We start from the raw sequence: 21,880 nt of genomic DNA, 5'->3' as shown, positions 1-21,880 counted from the left end.
TCCAAGCAGGGAGATCTTGTTAGCATGTACTTTAACACCACACTGTTATAATTCTTTATATTATTTACATTCTTAAGTTTGCTAATGGACGGCTGTTTTCCATGATAAGTCCTTATCATCTTTTTTCTCAAAATCCCAAGTTATTTATGTCATTATCGCAACAAAATGAATGTTGTTTTCTCAGGATCTCAAGATATCTGTGCCATTATCATGACATAATGAGTCTGATCTCATAAAACAAAGTCTGTTATGAAGTGATAATCATATAAATACCTTAAGGTCTTGAGCATTGCTGTGATGAAGACATCAATGAAAAAGTTTAACAATAAAAATAATATTAAAAATGTGTAAAAAAACCATGCAAATACATCTGCCTTGGTGGTTTAAAAGTTTATCAGTTAAAAGCAGAGTTACTATAAGAGGCAGTAAATTACTGTAAAAATGATTGTGTTTTTACGTAAAAAAGTTAGTAACCTGTTTGCCTTAAAATTCAGTAAACTTCTAATTTCTAAACTTCTGAGATCTAAACTTTGGAATTACTAAACTTCTACACTGCACAAATAGTATCTTGTCAAGTAAAATTATCTTAAATCTAGTCTACATATCCAATATTTCTTCTGTTGAAATTGTTGTAAGCTTATTTTAAGATTATTTACCTTTTTTTTACAAACATTTGTACTTGTTTTAAGTCATTTTCAAACTATATTGGCAGATAATTTTACCTGCTTAAAGAAATGTGCTGAGAAAATTATATAATATGTGCAGAACCACCTCAAAATAAGAAATATTAGATATATGGACTAGAATTAAGATAATTTCACTCGACAAGACACTTTTTTTTTGCAGTTTAATAGTCAGTTAACAGAAACATAATCTGTGTTTTACCTTCTGTTGACTTGTTATTTGAAGTTCAGTGAACTCAAAGTTTTAAGGCCACCAGGTAACTTCCTTTTTCAAGATAAAACATTAAATAATTTTTTATGCTACTTTTATTTCAGAAATTATGACAAAATACTGGGCCACTGAGTTAAATTAATAGCGTACTTGCTTCTAACTCTGCCATACACTGGTGTCAAGATTTCCTGGCAGACTTTGGAAACACCGGTGTACAACAGATAAGACTAGAATGGGGGGTTTAATACACAATGATTCTTTGTGTCTAACATGATAAGATTGAATGACAAATGTTAGGGGTTTAAACAAAGTGAGCCCAGTTTTAAACCTCCTTGTTCCACACATTGATACTATAAATGTCAGCAACAGTACGTACTGTGCAGTAGTCTGTTTCAATCTGAAACTTTTTTCATTGTTGCAGTACGTTTAGTTCTGCTTGTCTTCTAAAAATGCTGAAAAGAGGAAGCAGCCTAAACCCCTACTCAAATTAAAGTTATGTCACTTCAATGATATTGACTCGAGTAGAAGTAAAAGAAGCCAAGCAAAATCTGAGAAGAGTAGAAGCAAAAATAGTAGAAGATCAAAAACTGTGTAAATTATGAACCTTTTTGGTACATATCACAGAAAACGTGGCCCTTCAGGGCTTCTGTAGTAACACATTTCATTTTCCTCAGTATTTATTCTGGCTAGTTTAAAAGTTTATCAGTTATCAGTGTTACCACAAAAGGTGGTAAAGCACTCTAAAAAATGATCCAATGTTTTTATGTAAAAAATTAGCAACCTGGTTGCCTTAAAATTCATTAAACATCTGAACTTCTGAGATCTAAACTTTGGATTTCATTAAACTTCTAGCATCTATCAGCTCTGTTCTTCTCTTTTGAGATCGTTTTGGTCTAAAACAAAACACTAAAGCGTGAAACTGAGAGGTGTGAGCAATAGCAAATTAGTCCAGGTGCTGAACTAACAGAACAGAATAAGTTCAAACACAGAATAGAGAATTAGTAACTCAATGTGAAAGGCTGGAAAGTGGAACTGAGCAAACTTTTAACTTAGGTGCATGTAACTGAGTAAATGTAGCTGGTCAATGCTCACTTTGGCTAAACACACATCAGGCAAAACACACTGAGCACAACCCTAATTCACATATACTTCAGTTCTTTATTACCAAATTTGGCCTTTAGTCTCAGAACATCATTAAACATGTAAAAACGTATTCAAGGTGAGTGCAATACTGTCATAAAATGATCATGCGAGTGCAAAAAAAAAACTGTTTCCACTGTCACATTATTTAAGGCATTATATTGAATGGCAGGAGTTGACCACACAAAGACAAATGCCCCAGTTGCTCCTCTCTGGGTTTATTCAAGGTCCTCCGGCCCTCTCCCAACTCTAGGAGGTCATGACAGGGTATGATAGGGAAGGAAACAAAGTGTTTATATCCAGATCCTCTGCCCCTCCAAGAGATGAATATGCCTTGTATTTGCCTCTGTTGTTGTTGTTGCAACTCAAACAAGTTTGTAATGCACAAGAGAATAATGACAGTGGCTAAGTGTTAAACTAGTGCAGTGTGGTTAGTATATGAGAATGTGTTTATTGGATTTGAATCTTAATTCTGTTATATTTAACCTTTGAGGAGGATAACAATGCTCCACCCAGAACTGAAGTTCCCTCCAATCATAACCTATATGCTCTGAGGCATTGTAGACTGTCCAGAACTGTTTACTTTAGGTCAGTAGGAAAACTGCATGTGCCGTACCAGTGAGCCCAACAAGCAAAGCAATTTAGGCAGACTCAGTTTGAGAGTCCATGAATGGCCTGAAAACAGAAATGCAATGCTTTGGTTAATAGATTTAACAGATTTAACTAACTGGTGTATTACCAAGAGCAAAACTGCACAGAACCCACCAAGTGTTGGTTATCATAAGTCTCTATCCGGTCTTCATCTTCAGTAAAAGGAAGTGGCTCTTTGTCATCCTGCATCTGTGAAATCTGGACACAGTTACAGGACTAGTTGAGGATCATAATCTCAATACTACACACCAACTTGTGTAATAGTGGCTAGAATAGGTAGCAATAGGTGTGAACAACCAGTTTCATTTTGCTTCTCATGTAATTCTCTTTACACAAGCGAGGTTTGTACATATACATGGCTTTTGGAAATGGTAATTGTGGCTTAGGTATTTCACAATGACTATTCTCATATCATGATTATACAGTCACTAAGTCATTATTACTTCATAGTTCATTCACACAACATAAACAAAGGCAACAGGAAATGACACCTTTCACAAATGCTTAATGTGAACCTTCAACCAACTTGTATGTTGCAACCCTAATTCTTATCTGGAGTCTGACCTAATACAGCCATTAGCTTAATTACAACTTGCCTTGTCCACCATGGGGTCTGATATGTTTCCATTGGAGGCTTCCAACTTGATAAAGAGGATGGCATCATGGACAGTGAGGAAGAGCAGGTCTCTGGTTACCACGTCATCAAAGAAACACAGGGCCTCCATCCTCCTCACAGTGTCATCTGTAACACCAGTAGATGTTCAGATATTTAGAACATTTCCAGGAAAGAGTGACATGCACTCTGCCTTTCTGTTATACTGTCGACAATGTGTTAAAGGGGAACTCCACTGATTTTTCAAAAATTCTGCACAATTAAAAGGTTAAGATAAGATGTAAACAAAATCATTCAGAGTAGTTTGGTGCAAAATGCTTAATTCTAGAGAAAATTAGTAAGTCAGGATTGTTCATAGTGGTAGTGATGGGAACCATATGTCTGAAGAGTTTAAGGCCTCTAAAAGCTACATCACAAAAGGTTATTACATTAAATGGTTATGAATACTCAGCTTTATGTCTGAGAGATTGTTTTACGGTAGATTTTGGATAAGTTTTGGCCTAACACGTATTTGTAATCAGTTTATTCTAATCTGTTCACGGTGGAGAAATACATTAAGATTGTTGTAAGGCAAAATAGTCCCCAAAGAAAACTCAGGACCCCTGGTTCCTATCACCATCACTGTAAATAAATCAGTCAGTAAGTCAGTAAGTGTCTTTACAAATGAACCATTACACATCAAACCACCCTGAATGACATTGTTTACATTTCCACCACTGAATTATACAGACATTTAGAAAAAATAGTGGAATTCCCCTTTAATAAAACAGATTTGTGTGATCAACAGAGCAGTATTGTATGATTAAAAATACTCAACCAAGATCGACTGTAGACATTTTTAGTCATTTCTAATATGCTTGCAGTATCTTGTGCCATAACGTATTGAGAAATAAATGCATTCATTTTATCTACAGTGGTGTGTGCTCTGACATAAACCGTACCGTCACAGCCTGCAATATAGACACTGACTCCGATGCGTATAAATTCCTTTATGACCTGTGAAGAACAAAGACATGACAAATCACTGACTAATATGAAACCATGAGAGGGCTATCAGTAAATACACAAAGTTCTTAATGAATGGGTCCTTTGTCTTCTTAAAAACACTGTACACCAACACAGTGACCCTCACTGTGTAGCACTGTCTGTCCATTGCAGCCTTTTAACTGTATATGCTGAAGTGTACTTTATCGTCTGACTCATCAATATCACTAAAATCTGCTGTTTACTGGCATTTCCAAACAAGGTGTATCACTAGCTTTTTGATATAATAGCAAATAATACTAAAGTTAGAATCCTTATGTCAGTACCAATTTTGGGGAAATTTATTACTACTACCTCTTTTTAGGCCTTATTCTATTTACAGTCATATGCAAAAGTTTAAACACCCCTTGTCAAATGACATGTTTTGTTGATTCCAAATGGCAATACATATGGCAAAATATGGCATTTTCTGCAAACTTTAGAGCACAATTTTCTATTTATTGCTAAATTTAACATATTGTAAAAATTAGATATTAAATGTGCCATAATCTTTGTACATACCACATTTTATTGCCCCCACCCGTATGTTAGATTCAGCAAATGAACAGTTATTGTGTAATAAAGTATCCAGAAGTGTGTTCTCTGTAGGAACTTATTTTTACTTTGAACAAAACATGTCATTTGACCAAAGGTGCATAAACTTTTGCATATGACTATATATAGGATGCTTTGCTTTCTTTCTGCCATTCACACTGCAGTTATCAGTACTTTTGAATTTTCAGTACTTCTGATCCTAGTCTTCACACATTAAAATTTCATTACAGAATTTTTACACATTTTTAAGAAATTTAAGTTGAATCTGGATTTGATGCTGAAAATTATGTAATACTTAATACGCTAAATTTGTCTCAGAAACATCTGCACAGTTAAAGTTAGCATAGTGAGTTAACCAGCTAATTAGAAAGCTAATGCCAGAAATATTGCTGTTATCTGCCTGGTTACCAAACCATGCTATTTGATAACCTGAAACTTTTTTGCGTTTGAGCTTATAAAGAAAATAAATGGTTTGAAATTTGGTCATTGTTTAGTCTTAGGTTAGTCCTGTATTTCCCGTACACTTAGATTGTAGATTTGGGTTCATAGAAAAGCTATTAAAAGAACAATCTGTATCTAAGGAACCTTATGGTTTTGGTCCCTGGAAGAACCAGTTAAGGGTCTATAAAGGACTTTTCTTAGCAGAGGACCTACCAAAATATTTATTGAATATGTGCTGTTGAGAGTTCCTGTTAAGAACCCTTTTAAGAGTTCTATGTGGAACCAAAATTTGATCAAAGTTTACGGGACAAATCAGTTGATTTGGCACTGCTCCAAAGAACTGTTTTGTTCCACTTGGCATTTTTAAGAATATATCAGTACTGAAGTCCTGTATTACAAGAATATCACTTAAAACAGTGAACTGCATTTTTCATTTCCGATGTGTAAAAGGAACTCTTCACTCAGTGCTGTGTGCTTTGGTCTTTACACTTCATACTGACCGCAGGCAGAATTGAGACCTACCAGTCTGAGAGATTTTGCAGACATCACGTCTAGAAAGGACACAGCAGAGAAATCCATCACCAAGCTGTGGATGTTGACTTTAGGGACTGTCACATTCACAGGCAAAGAAGACGTCCAGTCCACCTGCACCTCCACTTCAATCTCCCGTCGAGACCCATCCTCCACTTCCTGCTGAGCCCCACCTTCCACTTGTTCAGGGTCCCGCTCACTCTCAAAGGCTTCATTGTCCACACCCAGGGAGGTCACCGGCACCAACCCATTCTGCAGCAGACATCAGTGACTTATATCAAAGGTAAGATTACACAAGATTACACCTTAATTCTCTCAGACAACAGTATATTTTATCCCTCTCCTTATTTTAAAATGATTTGTTGTTTTAAAGCATATGTTGATTTTTCGTAGAATCCAAAATCACTTTATACAAACAAAACTTTTAATTAATTTAATAAAACATAATAAAGGAGAATTTAGATTTTGGTGACACTTTATTTTGAGTGGTCCTTTTAGATGAAACAAACACTGAACTGACTCTCAGTAACATGTCAAAACACTTGAGGGTTAGGATTAGGTTTTGGGTTGAAGTTAAGGTTAGGCTTAGGATTAGGGCCACAGTTAGGGTTAGGTTTTGGGCAAGGTTGGGTGAAGTTAGGTTTCGCGTAACGGAAGTTGCATATAAACAATACATCTAATGATATAAGTAATGTATCAACAGAACATCTACATGACATTTACTTCAGTGTAATCAGATGCTTCACTACTGCTACTTCACTCATATGTTGTGGATGTGTTACTGATATATGAAAGTTTTAGGCCAAACTTTTCTCTAAACTATTGTAAAACAATGTCTCAGGCATGATTATTAATGACTTATTTATGCCTTTTTTAAAAATCAGTAGAATTCCCCTTTTAAACTATCCATGTCTGTGTTCTGTGGCTGTTTGTGTACCTCAGTGATTTTCAGCTTCCCCTTTTTAATTAGTTTGTGAATCTTCTTTAGTGCTTTGTTCCTTTTCTTAAACACCCGCACTGCATCAAATCCCACCTGTTTTTGTGTGTTCACATGGTTATGAATGAAACAAAAACAGTGAAATATAAAGAGCAAAACTGTAAAACAGTGGACATTAAAATAAAAATACTGCAATTTATGATACTTAGTAAAATAGCCGTTCTTATACATCATTATTTTATGTTCATCTATATCTACATGTGTGTAAAATTACATTAAAGCAAATTCAACTCACAGTAGCTCTTAACTGCTCTTTGAAGTAATCAATGTTGGCGAAATATATGGGCGAGTTACATTTGAAAATCTTGATTCCAGGAATCTCATTAATCTGAGAGGGAAACAGAAAAAAGCTGTTATATGATGTTAGATAACAATCACCCAGTAGCATGCATTAAGTATATCAATTAATATTTGCTTACATTTTTGTAATCTTTGACATTCCTGTAGATATCAGTGCCAGGTACATTTCCAAGTGTTGAACAGGTAGGGCTAGATGAAGTACAGAGAAATTACTTCACAGTTTTTAATATAGATAGAAGTATCAGTTGTTAGCGTTGCAAGTATTTCAGACAGTGTGGAGTGCTGCAGTTCAGTCTGAATATGGTATTCTGATGCACAGCCTTATGCAAATAATCGCCAAACCAGACTCAGGTATTCCATTCGAGTGCCAGTATTCAAATACTGAAATCATTGTCTGGGTACTTGTTCCGTTTTGTCGTGGGAAAATAGAGAAAATATGCAACAATCTATTTATTATTTTATTTATTTGCTTCTAAGTTATTTCACACTGTGCCACTCGGAAAGAGTTACCACGGACATGCTGTTAAAGACGCGCTAACTAGGCTATCTACCCTAGCTGATGTTAGCTGGGTCCAGAAACAGTGGAAATACAGCACGGTCTGAAAGTCTGAGACCACTAATGAAAATGCTTCCAATTTGCATTCTTTTCTAATTTAATACGAAATGTTTAATTACAAATTACATTTACATGAATTTCAGAATTTCTTAGTATCTGGTATGCCTTTCTGTTGCTTTAAAGCAACACTATATAGGATTTGGGGATTTGAAGACTTCTCTGGTGGAAATATGTAATTGCAAACAAAGTGAGACAGAACATTTTGTAATGTGGGTTGTGTTTCGGACCCCCACAAACAGATGAATATGACTTTTTTGAGTGGGTTGAAACTTGGTGAAGGATGTGTCTTCCAAGGATATTAGTGCAGTATTTAAATGTTGTCATCATTATTTCATCAATATAATGTTGATTTTGCATTTGAGACCTAAGCATCAAGCCAGACCTTTTTTTTGAGGCTGCGCTCGAGACGTTAATACGTAAAGACGTATGACGTTGTCCGAGAAAACTCCTGTCCTGATACCTATTACTTTTAAACCCTTATTTCGGACTTTACAGGGTGACTTGCAGCAGCGCATGCATACATATTTTAATATGTTCTTTCTTCTCCACACTCAGTAATGCTACTACAAAAAAATGTACATAGTGCTGCTTTAACCCTTAGAACACTAAGCCCATGCCTTGTGGGCAGTGTGGTAGGCTTCAGTCAGGAAAGGATTTACTTACAAACACGATTCTTGGGTGTATCATGTCTGTAGGTTAACCCTTTCCCGACTTATGAAGCATATGATAGAGGCATGCAAACTGCATGCAGAGTGTGTGCTTAGGGTCCAAAGGGGTAATGACGGTGTGCACTTGAGCTGGCATAGACTCCACAAGTTTGTGCTAAAGTTTTTAATGACTAAAATCAACGTCAGAACATGAGCTTCAATAGAAGAGATAAGACGATTAAAAAAATCTGATCTTTTTGTACAAAGCCGTTAAACATAATGAAAGTCACGGAGTTGCTTACATTTAAACAAAGATCTAGAAATTGTGCAGAATCTTGAATATTTCTTCACTTCTTTATTTTACTTTTTTACTTTTTGTTTCATTTTTTTAAATTCTACAACTTTCTGTTGCTTGTTTCTAGGTTCAAATAAAAAACTTCCAGATTTTCAATGTGGTCTCAAACTTTTGGACCCCACAATATATCTTTCTGACAATCTAACAAGTTGGCACATCATCCACTGAGGAGAAAATACTATGTGTAAGACAACGAGTCCTCATCACTGTCCAGTCCATTAATTTCAGTCGTAGTAGTTTTTCCTCCCTTTTGTGGAACCTCAAATATCAAAATTAGTCGGAATGCATATCCATATTAGACATTGGCTAGTAGTGACTATTTTAAAACGTTTCAACTATGCTTAAGACAGGGACAGCTAATATTGCCTCTGGGGATCTACTTTACTTTCAGCATTAATCTCACCTGTCTATAAACTAAAGTTCCCACAATGAGGATGCTGCTTTAAAGTAGTGCGATTGTTAAATAAACCTAGCTACAATCAAGTCTGTCCTCTTTACAAATACAACTGATTTCACCAGAAAAGCCATGGCTACTCATAAAGTATTATTCATAGCATATACTTATGCTATTGGCATGCATGAAATATTGAGATTTTTATTAGTAGTATTGTTCTTAATAGCTTACCTAATAGAAGTACTGATCGCTTTGTTTGTCTGATCTGCAGTGCTTGGATCCCTAACAGTGTATCCAAATAATTTACGCAAGATTTACACTTTACCTTCAAGATTTATGGTCATGTACAGTTAATATCTAATATTGAAGATATCCTGTATAATTTTACACATTAACCTTTATGTGATGTCACTGAACTACAAACGCAGATTGTAGTAGAGTTTTATCTATAAGGTTATAAACAGCACACGGTTACAGTGCATTGATCCCACACAATATTGAAGTTCAAAGGGTTGTGCAAATAAAGGATCTAATTAAACAAAAAAAAAGTCTTTTGGCTGCAGTAAATATTTCTAATACAGTTAAACATTGATATCATGGTGACGTTTGGGATATATCGACTGCACTTATGCGTGTGGATCTTTTTAAAAAGTAAAGAGTAGCCAACAGAGTTACTTACAACTGTGACCTGACCACCACAGTGCCCAGCTCAAACACTACCCCAGTCAGCAAACCCACATCCAGCCCCAAGACGATGCAGGAAATGCATGTGAACACCCAAATGAACTGTGAGAAAGAAAGGATGTTATGAGTACTACATTACAACAAATATTTCTGAAGTCAGTTGTCGATTTTAATTAAGCAAAACGTAAGATTTTATGTATTAATCCTGCACTTCTCACAATTTACATTTCTATTCATAATTCCAGCCAGTTTTTGATGTAGCCGGCAACTCATCTACTCCACTACAGCACCACCAGTCTGGAAAGATAAAGCTCCATGTGTTTTAGCAAATGTGTATGAAGTCTGCAAACATCTTTTTGAACCTCCAGCCACTCAGTCTGTGCAGATGACAGTGTGCAACCCTACAACAAGGCTATGCAGATCTCCTTTTGGAGATCCTACCCCCTCTCCCTCCTCCTGAGAATGTGGCACATAACTGGCTTAAAACTCTTGTTAACTAACAGTGCCTACAGACACCTGCTTAAAACATCCTTACAATCTATTCTTCACAATACAAATGCTAGTAAAGATGCTCTTCAAAAAACATTCTCCAATACCTTCTTAAGTTTTTTCTTAAATGTGTGCTTGAGAAGGTCCTAAGAAAAAGTGTACATCAGATTCATTATGTGTTCCTCAACTGCAAAGTTGTTCGCACCTTTGTGCTCTTGAGTGTGTGTAGATGTTGTTCTTGCCTAAGAAAAAATCCCAAATAAGAAAACTTTGGTGAATGTCAGAATCTTCATGAAAACTGTGTAAGTGGGTTTTGTTTTTGTTTTTTTGTTTGTTTGTTTTTTTTTTACATTTTCCCCCAATTTTCTCCCCAATTTAGACGTATCCCATTCTACCCACCCTCATAATTTTGAGCTATAGTAAGTAATAAGCAGTGGCTAAAAATAAGTGATTTAATAACAAACATGTAGATCAACGTTACAGCTCTTCAAGCTCAACTATTCTCTGGCTTAGCATTTTAACATGCTAGTTCACTAGACAAGCTATGTGTCAATAGGTGTCCAGAATGAGCGGAAGGCCTTTTTTCATGTGAAATTGTATTTTTACAAAATGAGTTGTATTTTAAGATAATTAACCAGTTGTACGCAGATAGCTAGCTAGTATTTAATGCTGTGACAAGCCAAGCTACCAAAGCTACAGCAGTTTTTTGAAGAAGCTATTAAATATTTCTAATGAACAGAAACTAATACAGCTTAGAATATTCTAGTGATTAACATTATAGTGACATGATGAGCTTTAGTGATTTCTGTAAAGATAGCATTAGCTAATTCTGACAAATCACACTGTGAAAGGCACATCCTCAGGGAGTAGTTCAGTTTGTCGGTACACTGGCATGGAGGGAAAGCTACCATTTACTGATCGTTCTGCTGCTTCAGAATCAGCACTAGCATGTTTTCCTTTCCGGTAGTTAAGAGTAACTACTGGAGAACAGCCTGACTTAGGTTGTATGTGACTACTTTACCCTTCGTTTAAAGAAATGCTCCCAGATGTTACTTTAGCCATAATTGTTCTTTTTCTTTCGCTGTCTGCTCATATAGCTGCTACACTGTAAGCGAGTTGCTGCCCTTTTCAGGTTAAGTCGTTAACTCACTCTAGGTTGGACATCATTTTGAAAATGTAAATGAAAAATTTATTTTTTTTATTGTTGGCATTGTCAATAATAGTGAATAATTGTTTTAGCCCCAGTTATCTGAAAAATTAAAAGCAGCTCTTTAGCTTTTGTCAAATTGTTGACTAGAATATTATAATAATTTCAATAATGTTGTAGTTTAACCATTTTACAGCAGATTCAAATTGAAAATGCAACATGCTATATAACCCGGTCATTTAGTCATTTTTTCAGAGGAGGGATAATTCACTAGGGATAACGTCTGATTAGGCACCCTTGTCACATAGCAAGTCAAGTAATTAGTGCTTATCGACAAGTTAATCAACAGTGCTGCTTGGTGGTGTTTCAAGAGGATGCAGCAGAGGCTCTCACATAATCAGAGACTGGTGGTTCTGCTATGCAAAATCAGGAGAGCCTTTCAAGAACTAGAACTCTAGGAACTAGAGACCATTACACTGGGTTAAAAGTACGCACTGCTATAATATTTCATGTCACAAAAGTGTTACCAGAATTTACATCATAAACAATTAGATAGCAATTGTGTTCCTTTAAGCTATTTGCTTACTATCCAGTCATCTCGTACTGTGCTATGTGTTTGCCATGTTGGGGTCACTCACGCAGTCTGTCCTGTTCTGCCTCCAAAGAATGGGCACGTCATAGATTTGCATGAACATCCCTTTCAGGTTGGCAATGACGATGCCAGCCAGCACTGACTGAAGAGAAGAAGTGGAGAGAGTTAGCTGTACAACATCATTCTTATTTTATATTTATTTTAAATAGCCAGGAATGCCCAAAAATAAGAGAGTGTATATGGCTTCTGCTCCTTGATGGCTTTTCATTCTGATTTATTATACCATTTCAGGGTATTTACTTGGTTCTTTGGACATTCCCAAGTAGCCACACATGTACAATGCCCCCTCTCTACTCTTTTGCCACACATGTACAATGCCCCCACCTTCTGTAGAGGTTGAAGTAGAGGCCCGACAGCCACAATAACTATCAGCACCATCAGAGCTGATATTAACCCAGCCACCTGCAAGACAGCACAACAAAGACTAAGTAAAGCAATTGTAGGTGTACTGAAACCCATTTTCCATTTGTGTGTTTGTGTACGTGTGTGCATACTGCCCTCCCCCTGTGCTCTCCATTTTCACTGTGTGTTATCTTCCCCCATGTTCTCCTATATTGCAGCTTATATGAATGTCAACACATTTAAACATTACACAAAATTAAATTTTTAGTATATGAAGCTCTTTTTTATGTTTCTTTATGTATACATGCAGGCCATCTTGAGGCGTGGTCAAACTCTTCAAAACTCATCTGACGTGATGCCATTCTAGATTTAACTACAAACTTTTGTACTGTAGGCTGCATCTGACAAAACATCCGTACACAACCAATCAGTAAAGCAATTACTCTTTGCTTTCTTAAGTAAATATAGTAATAGATATACTTCAATTCTAAATGTCTCATATTTTATTTCTGCCTAATATATGTAATGTAAGTGTTTTATGCAAATATGTCTTGCTACTGTAACACTGCAGTTTCAATAGTTTTATCTATCTATCTATCTATCTATCTATCTATCTATCTATCTATCTATCTATCTATCTATCTTTAATGTAAGCCAATGGAACCAGACTTTTTGTTTGTAAAGGTAATTGGTACTTTCAAATTATGTGGCAAATGTACACTACACAACAAAGCTATATGTGCTGATGAAACTTTTTCTTCTTTTTTTAGACTTAAAAAGCAGCTAATTTTGTTATAGCTATGCGAGTGGACAAAATCATCTTCATCAGAATGACTGCATGTTCCAGTGCCTCTGCAATGTTAGCCACTCAATCTCATATCGCTACATTACATCTTGTACTTTTCCATTTTCCTCTTTCTTGTTTTCTGTTTGTGCAATGTTGATTTATCTACAGTTCTCTATCCAGTTTAGTCTGCTAAAGGCAAATAAAGCTGATATTACTGATATTGTTAGCATCAGTAGTATGTTTTGCTTGCAAAAGACACTTCAGACTGAATATACTTTGGTGATAAACAAATTAACAGCATGGCAGTACATTTACAAAGGGAGCCAGTAATGGAAGCTTCCATGTAAAAGTTGGAAAGTGGTGGAGTGGTGGCAAAAGCACATGTGCAGCTTGGCTTTAGGCTGGAACTACAGGAAGGTTAAGCTAAGAAAATACATTAACGACTCAAAAAAATTTGTGGCATTAATAATTTTATTACATGAATGTGTTATTAACATGTTAACTTTGACACCAGGCTTTTCCTGTATTGCTGTATATAAGAGCATGTGTTTGTGTTTGTACCTGAGTCTTCCCTCCTGTGCTCTCTTGTATTGCTGTGCGTGACAGTGCAGTAGTGGCCACAAAGCCTGAGAAACAGCCACAGAAGATGTTGCTGATGCCGAAAGCTATCAGCTCCTGTTGGAAAAAGAGAGAAGCTGGTTAGGAACTGGGAGAATTTAATAGATTTTTGAGTCTGTTTCACTGCTCTCATCTGCATTCCACAGTGATGGGAGTCACTGTTTTCCACCAGGTTCTTTATCTCTGTTCTAGCAGGTAATGGTGACCTTTATAAGGTCGGTCAATGCTCTCCCTCCCTTACGTCACGGAAGCTTTTAACCCTGAGAGAAAGTTCCTATCTGATTAGTGGCTAATTTCAGGAAACATTCCCCCTTAAACAGATGAACACTGATAAACAGATAAACACTTAATTATGCTGCACTACACAGACAAGAATTTATAGACACTTACTTGGCAAACATTAACACTTAATGTCCAAAAGTTTGACACCTTCTCATCCAATATTTCTTCTGATGACTAGGGTATTAATAGGGAGTTTTTCCCCTCTTTGCTGCAGCCTCTACTCTTCTGAGATGTTGGAACACTGTGAGGATTTGATTGCATTCAGCCGCAAGAGCATTAGTGAGGCCAGATGTTGGATGATTAGACTTATTCCAAAGGTTTTTAGTGGTGCTCTAGCACTCCTGAGAAAGCAATTTTACTGTTTCATACCCCTGCATCTGACACCTGGCACTGGGCATGGTGACCTTAGGCTTCCCTATGGAGATTATACAAGCTATGTGTGTGCAACTGATGCCTATAGTAGCAATGGGTGCACCCAGAAGTAGCTGAATTCACATATTATATGGGGCATCTGGATACTGTTGGGCATATAATGTATACAGATAAATTTTCTTGTGTTTCTACACATACCTGATTACCATCAATTTTGTAGTCATGTTTCGCTGCATAGACTTTAGCCACCGATACCGATACTGCATATCCCACCACTGCTGTTGAAAAGCTGGAACCTACAATTTCCCCAAAAAGCTCTATCTTTGGAAATTGGGCTGGAACAAATCTGTTGAACACACAAATGTTCACATATGAGCTCACACAGACACAATCCCACAAGGTCTGTCTTTGCACCTACACAATTTGTTTTGCTAAAACGGGCTTGGATAAATTTCCTTTTCCCTATAAACTTTCTGGGTTCTCTGCAGCGCCAGCTTTGATATCATAATTTGACTTAGCGATTGTGTTTTACATTGCTGTTTCTTGTTTTTACTGGACCACAGTTTTGAACCATTTGTTCATGTCATTGTTCCAGTGGTTACATTTCAGAATCCATCCGATTTCTATTGGCATCTGCTGAACAACTTTGTAGGGATGATAATAATAGTGTGTCAATAAAAAGATCCTGAGTGTCTTCATAGTCCTGAAGAGGAAATAGGAAATGGCACAGGAAGTGCTCTCACCCTCTTGGGATGCTGTGAACAATGCTGGCGCCATAGCGGGAATTCAGGTCCACTGCATAGGAGATCCCTGTAGCAACCACCGTCTATGGGAGAGAAGAAAACTTTTGGAGATGCTGTTTCATATTTAATAAAGTAGTCTTACATCTAACTCTATTACTAAACACTACTCTCAAATTAGGGCCACTTTATGTGGGAGAAAGTGCAAAAAGTCAGTAAAAGCACATACATACCACAATCACTTCAATGGGGATCGGAACTGGAATCTTATGTTGAAATTTGGCATTGATCTCTTTTACTGCCATCACTGTGACTATGGTCAGTAACCCAGCAACCAGGTCAGCCACGTTGGTTTGCTTAATATTTCGAAAAATATCACTGAGAACCTGAAATCATAGTATGTATGTCAAGACTGAAATCATCCATTTTGTACTGATATAAACTAAATAGGGTAACAGTAACTCATTTGTAGTTTATCTCTAATCAACAACATTAGCTTACAACATACAGTTGTGAGGCTATTTAATTACTTGAGCATATATTTAATTCCTTCATGCATGTAACTATGTGTTGCTACCTGAATCAAGACCGGTCTACATGAAAAAAAGGCCTATCAAGGAAGCAATACAATGTTCTTCCAAGTTCCTCAATTACTAATGAGTTGACGTCAGGAACTCACATAGGCAATAGAGAAGAAGCCATTATGGCTGTGGGTGGGGACAGACAGGACCATTTTGAGCTGAGAGATGAGCACGTGGACAGCAGCTGCTGTGGTGAAGCCTCCTACAAGTGGGTCAGACAGGTACCGCACCAGGAATCCCACATGAAGCACCCCCATTCCCAACTGAAAAAAGCAGGAAATACACATGTGATATAACATGTGGGATAAAGGGGATAAAACTAGTAGTGATAAGAACATAAAAAAGCTGTTTGCTTAATTTATTCTAGTTTTCAACATGTTTAAATATGTTTCAATGTGTATAAACAGTCTGGGCAGACAATGTCCTTGATCATTCCTGTTTACTTTGCAGAGGTGCCAAGGACATTCCGATTTCAATTTGATTTTCTTTGTTACATATTGTTACATCTACGGATAAGTATGGAACTAAAAGCTTACCTGAAACAATCCAATCAATACAGTCATAGTGGAGGCTACTACAATTCTTTGGGCTTCCTTTGCACTAATATCCACCTCCAGTGATTCTGATTCCAGCCCTGTGCCATTCACCATGCTCCCATTCCCAGGATGCATGAATTCCTCATCAGGAGCAAGAGTCAAAACCACAGACCCCACCATCAGACAAGTGACTGGAAACGGACCTACCCAGGAACAAAGATGACAATGAGGACATTCCCACAACTTTAGTGAAATGAGACTTTATTGTCAGTCTCAAAGTTTGTTCCACACTTCTGACAGCAGGATCTCACACCTGCTGAACAATATGGAACTAGAATGAAATGCTCAGGCATATGAAATAATGTATATTTTACAGGGGCCAGAAACCTACCCACAGATAGGTGTCTTGAGGTGCCAAGAAAAAAGTAGGTGAGAATGGGGAAGAAAGCAGCATAGAGTCCATACACTGGACCAACAGAGACCAGCAGTGCGTAAGCCAAGCCTGTGGGACAGAAAAAAAATCTAAACAACAAATATTCAACAAATACTCTAATTCCATCATACTAACAGAGAGATGCCTACCTTGTAAACAGCACACCAGTCCAGTGCTGACTCCAGATATGACATCACTGGGAAGCCACTGCTTGGTTGGATACTGAAGCAGCCAGTCCAAGATTGGGAAAAGTCCTTTAAGAACTTGTTTGGCCCGGCTACTAGAGCATCTGCAATAATCATGCATCAGCGTGCAAATACTTACAGAACACAAGCATGCACAAAACTCTGGAAAAACTATAAATGCTTATAGCAGCGTTTTCCAGCTCCAGTCCCATAGTCTAGTGTTTCCCAATCCTGCGTCTGGGGACCCTCAACACAGCACATTTTAGATGTCTGTTTGGTCTGACACACCCAATTCAGCTAATTAAGGATTCTGCTAACAAGCTTATGAGTTTAATCATGTTTTTTAAGATAAAGGAAGATATCTAAAATGTGCGCTGCTTTGGATCCCCAGGAACAGGATTGGGAAAAACTGCTGTGGTCCACCTTCACAGTTTGAAACAATAATATCATAAAATGTGTTTTTGTAGGCAATTCTAAGCCAAGCCATTATGATTTCATTAAACACTTGAACCACACTCACTTAGAAGAAGCACTGAGCTTCTCCCTGAAGCTCCTGCTCTCTGGGATTTGCCTGTTATTATCCTCGTCGAAGGCTCGTTTGGAGTAGACAGGTCTAGACACACAGTAGCGGTTAGCAGGACGATGGCCGGCCATCATATACTATAACCTGCTTCAACTGAGAAAGGAAAATGTATGTTATTGTCAGAAAGCAGTTTTGAATGTAACATAGGCACGGTGTGTATAATAGTGTTTAAAAGTTTAACCATGTGTAAAGCACATAAGTTAGCCAAGTGGACTTTCGTGTTTGGACACCCTGCTAGAAAAAACAGCCTAGATCAGCATGACTAGTCACCGGAAAACCAGCATATGTTGTGCTTTGGATGTTGGTATAGTGAGAATATGGGATGGCGGTCCATGGCTTAACCCTCCTGTTATCCTCAAATTTACTAACATCTTTTATCCTTAGGGTCAATTTGACACCAGCAATTTTAACCTCCAGGAAATATCACAGTTCTTGTGGGAATTATGTTTTCCCCTCCCCCCATGTCTCGTGAACTATCAGTAGGTTTCACACTACTACAGGTATGGTAATGTTAGGTTAGGGCCCTAAAGCAGAGAGAAGTATTTTGAAGATTATAAAATTGCATGTTATGGTGACCTCAATATTATCCAAAACAACCAAAACAAATGTGTGTTTGACCAGCAAACCAGCATCCAAAACACAACACATGCCATGCTGGTCTGTACTGGTTTTTCTAGGTGGGTGGTTTCTGCATTGTTTACTAGTTGAAGGTTAACCTGCAACCTTGCTAGAAAAACCAGTGTAGACCAGAATGGCTGCTCACCAGCAAAACCAGCACATGTTGTGTTTCTGATGCTGGTATGCTGGTCAACAGCAATGGAGGTTGATATGCTGATCACCACCAAAACCAGCATATATTGTGTTTTGATGCTGGCATGCTGGTTACCCAGCAAGTCCATGCTAGGGTGACCAGCTAAACCAGACCCAGACCAGCACTAGACCAGCATTATCCAGACTAGATCAACATGTTTTGTTATCTTTTTTCAGCTGGGCATGTCACAGTTAGGGCTGAGAGCGGTCACTGGCTCTTGTACCTTGTGATTATTGATGCTAAGTGACAGCGTAGTAGGTTAATCCATTACAATAAGGTGCATTTTAAATTTCCTCAGTAGAGTTTGCAGGTTTTTGTTGAAGGTTAAAATGAGTTCCAGTGGTTGAATCAGTGCACTGGTAACTAATGTTCCTACACTGTGGCACACAATAAAGTAGTTATTTAAAATTCAAAATCCAATGGAAAACTCAACAAATCAGCGCAAAAAAATGAGTCTAACGATCATTTCATATTCAAACCTCAGTTGAACCTCAAGGGAAGATTCTGATGACCACAAAAACTAGCAAATGTTGTTTTTGATGGTGGTATGCTGGTCAACCAGCATGACTATGATGGGGTGACCAGCTAAACCAGAACCAGACCTGTATAAATCAGCATAGACCAGCATAAACCAGCACTAGACCAGCATAAACCAGACTGGACCAGCATGAACTGCTTGCTGGTCTGTGCAGGTATTTTTAGCAGGGAGTTCTTTCAACACTGGTGAAGAAAATGGTTTGATTCTTGTTGTTATCCTTGAAGGATGTCAGATTTTGTGAGACATATAATTTATGAGACTTGATGTATCCTACATGAATTATTTTACAATTAGCTCCAGCCTGTGGTATTTGTCGTATCAAAGCATAATAAACCTTAGCTGATTCCTTGTGAATTTAGCCTGCCATGCCAGTTTGTCTAATGCTAAGCAGCTATCCTAGCATATTTCTATAATGAGCTAGATTAACACTGATGGCATTGCTTGCTTTGTTTTAGGCATGCAAACAGAGTGATGTCAAATCAAGCAGATCCAGATACATTTGGTCAGTTATTTTATAACTTTACTTTATCTTTAATTGGGAAGACAATAAGAAAAGTGGGACTTTTTACACAATCTGTGCTTATCACATATTTCAAATTTGTTTAGGTACATATTTTAAGAGTTTGTATTGTGGTACTATTTTATACAACATCTCAAGGCAAATGAAAGAGCAACACCAAGAGGCCGAGGTTTGCTGGGCATAGTCCTATGTTATCAAACAGGTCCAAAAGATGACCCAATGTCCTCAGCCCACCACTCCCCTCCTTTTCCTCGCTACCGCGAAAAGCTCTGCTCCTTTCTCCGCCAGTCCTAACCTAGTCAATAGGCAACCACTCTCCCAGATCTCTTTTGAATAAGCTGCACCTATTGATATAAGAAACCCCTCTGAGCTGAGGACAGCAAAGGAGGGGGAGAATACAGAGCATTGCCCTGAATAAGAGGGTTTGTATCCAGAGTAAAGCGAGCAGCCTTCATCTCATTAGGGCAATGTTCACAAGTCACCGGATCAGAACCTTAAGAAACAACATACACACACAATTGAACTCATTGTCTTTCCACAGGGAAGCCTGCTGGAGTAAAAAGGTGCACCTCTAAAACTTGCTTCTCAGTCTGTTACATAATTAACAAACTATACCTTCTTGTTTTCTGAGTGTATCATTTGTTTTCAGAGTTAGTCTGTTAAACTTAATAAAACTCAATGATTTTTATATGATTCCAGTACAGTTCTCTTATTAGCTGTAGTCAGTAACATCATCACTCTTAACACATTTTGAAACAAGTGGAGCTTACCCTACCTGTCCGTTCCAGTTTGAATGTCTGGCATCAGGTTGAAAATGAAGGAGGTAAAAACAGACCACCCATGACTTAACTTGCCCTCATTTTCTTGCACGCACCATGATGTTAAAGAGTGTACATTAGTAGGCCCATTCTCTCGCACTTCCCTGCCCCTCTCTGCCTGTGTTTCTCAGAGTGGATCCTGCATCCCTGTCTTTGGCGTTTATAAGCAGAGTCGGGTTGTGGGAGGTGTAGTGTGGCCGTGGAGATGAAGGAAACTGGAGGGGATGACATCAGGGGCCCACAGTGTACACCCTGCCAACGGTGGCTGTCGCTCGGCATCACGTGAGAAAGTGTTTGTGTCTTTTAGAGTGTGTGTCTGTTTGTTTGCGAAGAAGGGTGTATGTGTGTCTGCATGGGTGGGTTAGGGAAACAATGTCTTATCTGCCAAAGGTAGTCCATGGCTTTTTGTGTGTGTCTGACAGAGAGACAAAGTGGTTGTCTGTGGGCTGAGTTGGGGGGTGAGGGGGGCTCAAGCTATGTGTGTACTGACCTGTAGAGGAGTAAGTATCCACAGTTAGATTGAATTTGCACTAAAGTAAACTTGTGTGTTCAAACACACCAGCACAATATCTTACAACTAAAATTGAACAATATAGGACAAAATCTTCCAGAAATGTAATGAAACCACAAAAACTTAGCTGCCAATAAGCCAGAGTTTGCCCTTCACTTTCTTTGCTTTTTCCATTATTTGATCTTCTTCCAGCTTGATTTCATCATATTTTGATGAACATCTCCTCACGTTTTGGCTTTTGCTAGCTTGTGCTGTGTAGAACTAGATTGACTGTTTAATTAGAGCCACTTATTCTGGAACTTGCCTCCATGGTGAAACTTCTATTCAACTCACTCAGTTTCAGTACGAGTCTCCTTAAGAATGGTTTCCAACTAGGTCAGATACCTCAAAACACGACAGTGTGAGCCTTGCGTTTATGTGTATGTGACTGGCAGGGATAAGAGTGAGAATTGTGTGTGTGTGAGTGACTGACTGTGTATGTATGTGTAGTATGTGTTGGTTTAGAGACAGGTCATAAAGGTTAACACAAATATATGTATTGCATGTGTGTTATGCAGTGTGTGTACATGTAAGAGCTTTCATGTTGAATTCACAATTGGCTTTAGACAAATCGACAAAAAATCATTAAATTTCCTATTAGAAACTATAAAAAACTTTTCATACTCACAAATCTAGCCTGCCTTTTGCCAATAGACAACTACTTTCCCAGGTCTTTATTGAACTATCTGTACCCTGTGTGCTAGAGAGATGCAATGGACAAAAAGTAATTAAATGCCCTGCTGGAAACTACTTAAAGTATGCACCTACTCTGCGTGCACGTAGTCAGCATTATTTAGCTGGGTTTGTAATGCTTTTGTCTTAATGCATGACTAAAACCTGGCTTGCCATTTGCTGATCCCTGCTTGGGCTGTAACAGAAGCTTATCGTGTTGCTGTGTCCACAGGGAGCTGTGATATCAGACTGACTCTTAGCCAGCACTCCCAGTTCCCATACACTCAAATCCTCACTTACAGCATTGCTGTGCTTTTATTGTACAATGGATTTAAAACATCCAGTATTTATTGAGTGAATTGCTATATACATGTACACAGAAC

The 21,880-nt window shown here is 37.8% G+C and overlaps 1 protein-coding gene and 1 long non-coding RNA gene across 6 annotated transcripts in view; one reads left to right on the top strand and one right to left on the bottom strand.

Moving 5' to 3' along the window:
- The window catches only part of LOC118812478, a 34,828-nt gene that overhangs the window by 5,035 nt on the left and 7,913 nt on the right, over positions 1-21,880 (top strand). For 4 of the 5 annotated variants that reach the window (XR_005007545.1, XR_005007543.1, XR_005007547.1 and 1 more), the window contains one exon: positions 5,941-6,131. This is a non-coding gene — a long non-coding RNA (uncharacterized LOC118812478). Of the gene's footprint in view, positions 1-5,940; positions 6,132-20,406; positions 20,558-21,880 lie in introns of all 5 variants that reach the window. The other variant, XR_005007544.1, reaches the window with a different exon arrangement.
- LOC118812470 (pendrin-like) lies at positions 1,865-20,476 on the bottom strand. Its single transcript, XM_036577519.1, has 21 exons — positions 20,233-20,476; positions 17,526-17,681; positions 16,970-17,109; positions 16,779-16,889; positions 16,388-16,590; positions 15,950-16,114; positions 15,504-15,656; positions 15,274-15,356; positions 14,729-14,876; positions 13,820-13,933; positions 12,454-12,531; positions 12,116-12,211; positions 9,837-9,943; positions 7,265-7,334; positions 7,081-7,173; positions 6,786-6,881; positions 5,840-6,100; positions 4,240-4,294; positions 3,282-3,427; positions 2,800-2,883; positions 1,865-2,709 (listed from the first exon to the last, which is right to left on the bottom strand). The coding sequence occupies exons 2-21, from the start codon at positions 17,660-17,662 to the stop codon at positions 2,686-2,688; spliced, it is 2,364 nt and encodes a 787-aa protein (XP_036433412.1). The 5' UTR covers positions 17,663-17,681; positions 20,233-20,476; the 3' UTR covers positions 1,865-2,685.

Source organism: Colossoma macropomum, unplaced genomic scaffold, assembly GCF_904425465.1.
Source record: "Colossoma macropomum unplaced genomic scaffold, Colossoma_macropomum, whole genome shotgun sequence".
NCBI lineage: Eukaryota > Metazoa > Chordata > Actinopteri > Characiformes > Serrasalmidae > Colossoma > Colossoma macropomum.
The sequence above is the reverse complement of the archived record's forward strand: the minus strand, read 5'-3'. Positions and strand labels throughout refer to the sequence as shown.

Bases quoted from the DNA above. Each gene is read 5' to 3' on its own strand.
- LOC118812470 (XM_036577519.1), bottom strand. From the start codon at position 17,662: ATGATGGCCGGCCATCGTCCTGCTAACCGCTACTGTGTGTCTAGACCT. The intron at 16,890-16,969 runs GTAGGCATCTCT...TCTGTCCCACAG, and splicing joins ACTGGTGTGCTGTTTACAAG to GCTTGGCTTACGCACTGCTG. The intron at 7,335-9,836 runs GTAAGTAACTCT...TACTTCATCTAG, and splicing joins GTGGTGGTCAGGTCACAGTT to CCCTACCTGTTCAACACTTG.